The following is a 10626-nucleotide window of genomic DNA, read 5'->3' on the forward strand; positions in this document are numbered from 1 at the left end:
GAACCTAGTGGGAGGGCAGAAATAAAGACACAGACGCAGAGAATGGACTTGAGGACACAGTGGGGGAGGGGGAAGCTGGGACGAAATGAGAGAGTAGCATTGATATATATACAGTATCAAATGTAAAATGGTTGGCTAGTGGGAAGCAGCTGCATAGCACAGGGAGATCAGCTCTGGTGCTTTGTGACCACCTAGGGTGTGGGATAGGGAGGGTGGGAGGGAGATGCAAGAAGGAGGAGATACGGGGATATATGTAAATGTATAGCTGATTCACTATGTTATAAAGCAGAAACTAACACACCATTGTAAAGCAATTATGCTCCAATAAAGATATTAAAAATATTGTATTATATACTTAAAATTTTGCTAAGAGGGTAAATGTTGTTATGTGTTCTTATCACAAAAAGCAATAATAATAATAATAAATAAGATGACAGGAAGAAACTTTTCGAGGTGATGGATAGGTTTATGGCATAAATTGTAGTGATGGTTTCATGAGTGTGCGCTTATCTCCAAACTCACGAAACTGTACACATTTTTTATATACAGCTTTTTGTATGTCAAAAAATAAAATGGAGAAAAGGGATATTTCTTCTCCCCTTTCCAATATTAATTCCCTTTGGTTCTTAACATAGCATAGCAAATTAGTTAAGAACCTTATTTTCATTTCCTCTAGCCAGCACTTCATTCTTTGCAAAAAAAAATATCCTTCTAAGAAACTTTATTTTATTTACTGTGAAAGTAATATATCCTCAGGAAAAAAAAATTGGGTGATAGTGATAGAGAAAAGTGGATGGAGAAAAGTGAACAAACATTATCTTTTAAGTGCTCAATAAATATTTGTGGAATGAAAAGTAAAATAAAATAAATATATACAATAAAGTAAAATGATTTTTAACACTAAGTAAATATATATTCTAATATTTAGGTGATCAAGATTGATGCATATATACATATATATCATTGATGAAGACTGATACACATATATATTAATCTTGTTCACCCAAATATTACAATAGATACATTTATTTTCATTCTTAAACCCAACAGTCACTACTAATAACAGATAGCATTTTAAGAGCTTTATTAAGATATAATTTGATGGCTTATAGTATCCTCAAAGAGTTGTACATCGTCACAACAATCAGATTTAGAATATGTTCAATTGCCCCACAGAAAGCCCACACCACATAGCCATCACCTAACAATACTCTCATTCCCCCCAGCCCTATGCAACCACTAATCTACTTTCTATCTCAGTGTATTTACCTATTTTGGACATTTCATGTATATAGTATCATACAATACGTGACCTATTGTGTCAAACTTCTTTCACCTAGCATAATGTGTTCATGTTTTGGCCATGTTGTAACATGTACAGTACTTAATCCACTTTTATGGTCAAATAATATTCCACTGTATGGATATACCACAACTTGTTTATTCATTCATCACTTGATGGATATTTGAGCTGTTTCCACCTTTTTGCTATTGTGAATGCTGCCAATATGAACACTTATATACAAACATTTATTGGAACAACTGTCTTCAAATCTTTAGGAGTGGAATTGCTGAGTCATAAGTAACTTGATGTTTAATATTTTGAGGAACTGCCAGACTGTTTTTCAAAGTGGCTGCAACATTTTACATCCATACTGTCAGTGTATGAGGGTTATAATTTCTCCATATTCTTACTAATAATTGTTATCCTCTGTCTTTTTTATTAAAACCACCCTAGTGTGTGTGATGTGGTATCTCCTTGTGGTTTAGATTTGTATTTCTCTCATGGCTAATGATGTTGAGCATCTTTTCATATGCTTATTGGTTAGTTGTATATCATCTCTGAAGAACTGTCTATTCATATCCTTTGGTCACTTTAATGGGTTGTCTTTTGTTATTGAGTTTAAATTGAGGTGCAGTGAGGGTGATGAGGGCCCCTATATTCTCAACCTTTCATGAATGGAGTAGAGCCTCTATCCTTAGGGCATGGTCGGGGTGGAGGAAATGAGCCACCAACCTCTTGGCTGCCTTCACCAGAAACTTAATCTATTCACCTTGGAGGGGCTTAGAGAAGCTGGAAGCCTGTCCCTGCTGGCGAGATATGTGGTATTAATTTCCTAGGGCTGCTATAACAAAATACAACAGACTGAGTGGCTTAAAACCACAGTTATCGAGGCCAAAAGTAATGAAATCAACATAATGGTAAGGCCATGCTCCCTCTGAAGGCTCTGGAAAGATTCCTTCCTTGTCTTTTCTTTGTTTCTAATGGTTGCCAGAGCTCATTGGCATTACTTGGCTTGTAACTGCATCACACCAATCATTACTTTTTAAACCACATGTCCTTCTTCCTTGTGTTTCCTCTGAGTTTCTGTGTAACAAATTTTCCTGTCTCTCATATGATGACACCAGTGATGATATAAGGCCCACCCTAATCCAGGTGGACCTTCTCTTAACTTAATTACATCTGCAAAGACTAAGTCCGAACAAGGTAACTTGTAGAGGTAACAGTGACTAGGACTTGAACATATCATTTTGGGGGACACAGTTCAACCAATACATATAGGTAGCCCTTAATGAAGAGGTTAGGATAGAGGATGAACTGTCTTCTTACCCACACCCACCTAGAGTGGAACTTAAATCATGTTGACCTAGGAATAGGGAACTGGTCATGGCTCAAATGCCAGAAAGTCTCACTATTCTTACTGAATTTTAGTAGATTTTCTTGAACAAATTTTGTTTTTCATTTGCTGCATGCCATTTGAACAATTCCCAGAGATTGTTTTTTAAACATCCTTATTGGAGTATAATTGCTTTACAATGGTGTGTTAGTTTCTGCTTTATAACAAAGTGAATCAGTTATACATATACATATGTCCCCATATCTCTTCCTACTTGGGTCTCCCTCCCTCCCACTCTCCCTATCCCACCCCTCTAGGTGGTCACAGAGCACCGAGCTGATCTCTCTGACCAACGTGGCAGCTTCCCACTAGCTATCTGTTTTATGTATCATAGTGTATATATGTCCATGCCACTCTCTCACTTTCTCCCAGCTTACTCTTCACCCTCCCCATAACCTCAAGTCCATTCCCTAGTAGTTCTGTGTCTTTATACCTGTCGTGCCCCTAGGTTCTTCATGACCATTTTTTAATTTTAGATTTCATATATATGTGTTAGCATACGGTATTTGTTTTTCACTTTCTGACTTACTTCACTCTGTATGACAGACTCTAGGTCCATCCACCTCACTACAAATAACTCAACTTCATTTTTTTATGGCTGAGTAATATTCAACTGTAAATATGTGCCACACCTTCATTATCCATTCATATGTTGATGGAAACTTAGGTTGCTTCCATGTCCTGGCTATTGTAAATAGAGCTGCAATGAATATTTTGGTACATGACTCTTTTAGAATTATGGTTTTCTCAGGGTATATGCCCAGTAGTGGGACTGCTGGGTGGTATGGTAGTTCTATTTTTAGCTTTTTAAGGAACCTCCATACTGTTGACACTTCAGAAATAAAAAGGATCATGAAAGATTACTACAAGCAACTATATGCCAATAAAATGGACAACCTGGAAGAAATGAACAAATGCTTAGAAAGACACAACCTTCCAGGACTGAACCAGGGAGAAATAGAAAATATAAACAGACCAATCACAACCACTGAAATTGAAACTGTGATTAAAAATCTTCCAACAAACAAAAGCCCAGGACCAGGTGGCTTCAAAGGCGAATTCTGTGAAACATTTGGAGAAGTGCTAACAACTATCCTTCTCAAATTCTTCCAAAATATAGAAGAGGGAGGAACACTTCCAAACTCATTCTATGAAGCCACAATCACACTGATACCAAAATGAAACAAAGATGTCACAAAGAAAGAAAACTACAGGCCAATATCACTGATGAACATAGATGCAAATATCCTCAACAAAATACTAGCAAACAGAATTCACCTGCACATTAAAAGTATCATACACAATGATCAACTGGGGTTTATCTCAAGAATGCAAGGATTCTTCAATATATGAAAATCAATCAATGTGATACACCATATTAACAAATTGAAGGAAAATAACCATATGATCATCCCAATAGATGTAAGAAAAGCTTTTAACAAAATTCAACACCCATTTATGATAAAAACCCTCCAAAATGCAGGCATAGATGGAACATACCGTAACATAATAAAGGCCATATATGAAAAACACACAGCCAACATGGTTCTCCATGGTGAAAAAGAGAAACCATTTCCACTAAGATCAGGAACAAAACAAGGTTGCCCACTCTCACAACTTTTATTCAACATCGTTTTGTAAGTCTTAGCCACAGCAATCAGAGAAGAAAAAGAAAACAAAAAAAGGAATCCAAATTGGAAAAGAAGAAGTAAAGCTGTCACTGTTTGCAGATATTATACATAGAGAATCCTAAAGAGGCTATGAGAAAATTACTAGAGCTTATCAATGAATTTGGAAAAGTAACAGGATACAAAATTAATGCACAGAAATCTGTCACATTCCTCTACACCAGTGATGAAAAATCTGAAAGAGAAATTAAGGAGACACTCACATTTACCATTGCAACAAAAAGAATAAAATACCTGGGAATAAACCTCCCTAAGGAGACAAAAGACCTGTATGCAGAAAACTATAAGACACTGATGAAAGAAATTAAAGATGATACAAAGAGATGGAGAGATATACCATGTTCTTGGACTGGAAGAATCAACATTGTGAAAATGACTCTACTACCCAAAGCAATCTACAGATTCAATGCAGTCCCTATCGAGCTACCAATGGCATTCTTCACAGAATTAGAACAAAAATTTTACAATTCATATGGATGCACAAAACACCCTGAATAGTCAAAGCAATCTTGAGAAAGAAAAATGTATTTGGAGGAACGGGCTCCCTATATCAAACTATACCACAAAGCTACAGTAATCAAGGCAGTATGGTACTGGCACAAAAACAGAAAGATAGATCAACGGAACAGGATAGAAAGCCCAGAGATAAACCCACGCATGTATGGTCACCTTATCTTTGATAAAGGAGGCAGGAATGTACAGTGGAGAAAGGACAGCCTCTTCAATAAGTGGTGCTGGGAAAACTGGACAGGGACATGTAAAAGTATGAGATTAGATCACTCCCTAACACCATACAAAATAATAAGCTCAAAATGAATTAAAGACCTAAATGTAAGGCCAGAAACTATCAAACTCTTAGAGGAAAACATAGGTAGAACACTCTATGACATAAATCACAGCAAGATCCTTTTGGACCCACCTCCTACATAAATGGAAATAAAAACAAAAATAAACAGATGGGACCTAATGAAACTTCAAACTTTTGCACAGCAAAGGAAACCATAAACAAGACCAAAAGACAACCTTCAGAATGGGAGAAAATATTTGCAAATGAAGCAACTGACAAAGGATTAATATCCAAAGTTTATAAGCAGCTCATGCAGCTCAATAGCAAAAAATAACAAACAAACAACCCAATCCAAAAATGGGCAGAAGACATAAATAGACATTTCTCCAAAGAACATTTACAGACTGCCAACAAACACATGAAAGAATGCTCAACATCATTAATCATTAGAGAAATGCAAATCAAAACTACAATGAGATATCTTCTCACACCAGTCAGAATGGCCATCATCAAAAAATCTAGAAACAATAAATGCTGGAGAGGGTGTGGAGAAAAGGGTACACTCTTGCACTGCTGGTGGGAATGTAATCTGATACAGCCATTATGGAGAACAGTATGGAGGTTCCTTAAAAACTACAAATAGAACTATCATATGACCCAGCAATCCCACTACTGGACATATACCCTGAGAAAACCATAATTCAAAAAGAGTTATGTACCAAAATGTTAATTGCAGCTCTATTTACAATAACCCAGAGATGGAAACAACCTAAGTGTCCATCATCCGATGAATGGTTAAAGAAGATTTGGCATATATATACAATGGAATATTACTCAGCCATAAAAAGAAACGAAATTGAGCTATTTGTAATGAAGTGGATGGACCTAGGGTCTGTCATACAGAGTGAAGTAAGTCAGAAAGAGAAAGACAAATACCGTATGGTTACCCATTTATATGGAATTTAAGAAAAAAAAGTCCTGAAGAACCTAGGGGTAAGACAGGAATAAAGACACAGACCTACTTGAGAATGGACTTGAGGATATGGGGAGGGGAAGGGTAAGCTGTGAGAAAGCGAGAGAGAGCCATGGACATATATACACTACCAGACGTAAGGTAGATAGCTAGTGGGAAGTAGCCACGTAGAACAGGGAGATCAGCTCTGTGTTTTGAGACCGCCTGGAGGGGTGGGATAGGGAGGGTGGGAGGGTGGGAGACACAAGAGGGAAGGGATATGGGAACAGATGTATTTGTATAACTGATTCACTTTGTTATAAAGCGGAAACTAATACAACATTTTGAAGCAGTTATACTCCAACAAAGTTGTAAAAAAAAAAATTATACTGATGACATCTTTAGAGTAATGTGATTGAATGCCACTTTGTTTTTTAAATCTTGGTTTAACAATTTGTCATTCAGATATTAGAAAATCTTGTTGAGTTTAGTTTATTTTGATCCTTGAGTTTTATCACTGTAATTAATAAAGATATCTCAAAAGACAAAAACAACAAAAAAAGAAAGAAATAAAGCAAAAGAAAAAAAAACTCCCAAGAAACAAAAGCGAAGGACCTGATCCATACATAGATGAATTCTACCAAAGTTAACACCTATTCTTCTAAAATTATTCCAAGAAATTGAAGAAGAAGGAATACGTCCAAACTCATTCTGCAAGCACAGCAACACCTTGATACCCAGAACAAAGATATAACCAAAAAAGAAAAATTCAGGCCTATATCACTGATGAGCATAGATGTAAAAATCCTCACCAGAATATTAGCAAATTGAATTCAACAATAAATTAAAAGGATCATATACCATGATCAAGTAGGATTTATCTCAGTTATGCATGTATGGTTTTATATCTGCAAATCAATCAATGTGGCACACCCCATTAATGAACTGAAAAAAAAATCATGTGATCATCCAAATAGATGCAGAAAAACCTTTTGACAAAATTCAACATCCATTTATGATAAAAACTCTCAACAACATGGGTATAGAGAGAATATACCCCAACGTTATAAAGGCCATTTATGATAAGCCCACAACTAACATCATACTCAACATTGAAAAGCTCAAAACATTTCCTCTAAGATTAGGAACAAGACAAGGATGCCCATTCTTGCCACTTTTATTCTACATTGTATTGGAAGTCTTACCCACAACAATCAGACAGGAGAAAAATAAAATGATTCCAAACTGGAAAGAAAGAAGTAAAATTTTCACTGCTTGCAGATGACGTGATACTACACAAAGAAAATCCTAAAGATACCACCAAAAAACTACTAGAGCCCATCAACGAATTCAGTAAAGTTGCAGAATACAAATTTAATAAAAATAAGTGTCTTTCTATTCTATACACTAACAATGAACTATCAGAAAATGAAATTAAGGAAACAATTCCATTTACCATCACAACAAAAATAATAAAATACCTAGGAATAAATCTACCTAAGGAGGTAAAAGTCTGTACTTGAAAAACTGTAAGACATGGATGAATAAAATTAATGACAACACAAACAGATGGAAAAGTATATTATGTTTTTGGATTGGAAGAATTGATATTGTTTAAATGACCATACTACACAAAGCAATCTACAGATTCAATAAAATCTCTATCAAAATATCAATGGCATTTTTCATAGAACTACAACAAAAAATTTTAATTTGTATGGAAACACAAAAGACCCTGAATATCCAAAGCAATCTTGAAAAAGAAAAACAAAATTGGAGGTATAACACTCACTGACTTTAGACTATATTAGAAAGGTACGTTAATGAAAACAGTATGGTACTGGCAGAAAAACATATACATACATCAATGGAACAAAATAGAGAGCCCAGAAATAAACCCACACACTTATGGTCAATTCAATCTATGACAAAGGAGGCAAGATTATATAATGGTGAAAAGACAGTTTCTTCAATAAGTGGTGCTGGAAAAACTGGGCAGCTACAAGTAAAAGAATGAAATTACATTTTTTTCACACCATATACAAAAATAAACTTAGAATGTGTTAAACACCTAAATTTAACACCTGAAACCATAAAGCTCCTAGAAGAAAACATAGGCAGTACACTCTTTGACATATGTCTTAGCAATATTTTTTGGATCTGTATCCTCAGGCAAGGGAAACAAAAGGAAAAGTAAACAAATGGGACAATATGAAACTTAAAAGCTTTTGCACAGGGAAGGAAACCATTAAGAAAAGAAAAAGACACTCTATTAAATGGGAACAGATATTTTCAAATGACATGTCTGATAAGGAGTTAATATCCAAAATGTATAGACAGCTCATACAGCTCAATATAACAAAAAACTCAATTAAAAAATGGGCAGAAGACCTGAATTGACAGTTTCCCAAAGAAGCTGTAGAGATGGCTAATAGGCACATAAAAAGCTGTGCAACATAGCTAATTATCAGAGAAATGCAAATGAAACCCACGAGATATCAGCTCACACTTGTCAGAATGGTTATCATCAAAAAGAACACAAATAACAAATATTGGTGAGGATGTGGAGAAAAGAGAACACTTGTACACTGTTGGTGGGAATGTGAACTGGTGAAGCCATTTTGAAAATCAGTATGGAGGTTCCTCAAAAAGTCAAAAATAGATCTACCATATGATCCTCTAATTCCACTCCTGGGTATATATCCAAAGAAAATGAAAACACTAATTTGAAAATATATATGCACCCCAATGTTCATAGCAACATTATTTACAATAGCCAAGATGTGGAAGCAACCTAAGTGTCCATCAACAGATGAATGGATAAAGAACATGTGATACATATATATATATATAATATATATAAATATATATATATATATATATATATATATATACAATGAAATATTACTCAGCAATAAAAATAATAAAATTTTGGCATTTACAACAACATGGATGGACTTAGAGGGTATTATGCTTAGTGAAATAAGTCAGACAGAGAAAGAGAAACACTCTATGTTATCACTTATATATGGAGTCTAAAAAATAAAACAAATGAATATAACAAAACAGAAACACACTCACAGATATAGAGAACAAACTAGTGGCTACCAGGGGGAGAGGGAAGGAGGGAGGGGCAAGATGTACAAACTACTATGTATAATATAAGTAAGCTACAAATATATATTGTACATCACAGGGAATATAGTCAATATTTCATAATAACTTTATTTATTGATTGATTTTTATTGTTGCATGTGTATGTGTGTGTTTTTAATTGAAGGTTCCTTACTGGTCCTGCTTCCATGAGTGGCTGTGATCAGGTGAAAAAGGGGAGGGGAACCAGGCGGTTCAGGGAGGGGCCATCTCCACAACATTCAATTTATACACAGAACTAAAGAGACAAGCACAGAGTCACTATTGTGGTTAGACGTTAGCAGCATGGGAAAGGGGAGGAACTGGTGGGAAGTTGGGGTGTTGTCAAGAAAACAATACAGCCGCCCCCCAAATAGGGGTTCCTGGGGAGAACTTGATCTGTTTCAACCCAAAAGGAATCAGAAGATCAAAAGCTGTTTGGGAAGGCCAGAACTGTCAGGGATGGAGGGAGAAGGAGGAAGATCCAGGGGGTGGGGGTGCTATTTGACAACTGAGGTGAAGGGACTGCTTTCCGCCTGCTGGGATCCCCCCAGTCCCTCAGGTATGGCAGGAAGGGGGCAGCCTGCAATCCCCATAGGCAGGTCTGAGGCTGCCAGATGCTCCAGGCAGGGGGCTGGAGGGAGCTCACAAAGGCTTGTCCTCCAGGGAGAGGACGGCGTTGCTCCCCAGCTTCTCTGCCAGGGTGCAGGGATCCTTGACCTCCTTACAAGTTTGCTCATAATTCATCTTGATCTCTGTCAGCTTCTTCTTAATTGCGTCCTTGGAGCTGCCATAGATCATTTTGCTCTTAAGGAGTGCACACTCAGGGGTCCAGAAGATAAACACCAGATCCCCCTTCTTGCTCTCCTTGGTCTCATAGATTGCCTCATAGAGGACGTAGTGGCAGGCTTTGTCTGGCAGCATCTTGACAAAGGTGGTGTAGGGGTCATCTATCTTCATGTCATTGAACATTTTTTTTTATTTTATTATTATTTTTTTTTTGCAGTACACGGTCCTCTCACTGTTGTGGCCTCTCCCATTGCGGAGCACAGGCTCCAGATGCGCAGCTCAGCGGCCATGGCTCAGGGGCCCAGCCGCTCCGTGGCATGTGGGATATTCCCAGACTGGGGCACGAACCCGTGTCCACTGCATCGGCAGGTGGACTCTCAACCACTACGCCACCAGGGAAGCCCATGTCATTGAACATTTTTTGATGACTCCTTCAGAGACAGCCACACTGGAGGCCATGTTTCCAGAAGCAAAAAGGAGAGAGCAAGGAGAACCAGAAAAGACAAGAGCTGCTGCAGCTGTTGCCAGGATCCAACTTATCATAATAACTTTAAATGGACTATAATCTGTTAATTTAATTGCTATGTTTTACACCTGAAA

The 10626-nt window shown here is 36.9% G+C and overlaps 1 protein-coding gene across 1 annotated transcript; it reads right to left on the minus strand.

Annotated features, from left to right (window-relative positions):
• Positions 1–9882: 9882 nt before the first annotated feature.
• On the minus strand, positions 9883–10197 carry LOC309796233 (cofilin-1-like; the record flags this gene model as incomplete). The annotated part of the gene is made up of 1 exon (XM_082609284.1): positions 9883–10197. The coding sequence occupies one exon, from the start codon at positions 10195–10197 to the stop codon at positions 9883–9885; it is 315 nt and encodes a 104-aa protein (XP_082465410.1).
• Between the last annotated feature and the right edge of the window lie 429 nt (positions 10198–10626).

This window comes from Mesoplodon mirus (genome assembly GCF_964341445.2).
Source record: "Mesoplodon mirus genome assembly, chromosome: X".
Lineage (NCBI taxonomy): Eukaryota > Metazoa > Chordata > Mammalia > Artiodactyla > Ziphiidae > Mesoplodon > Mesoplodon mirus.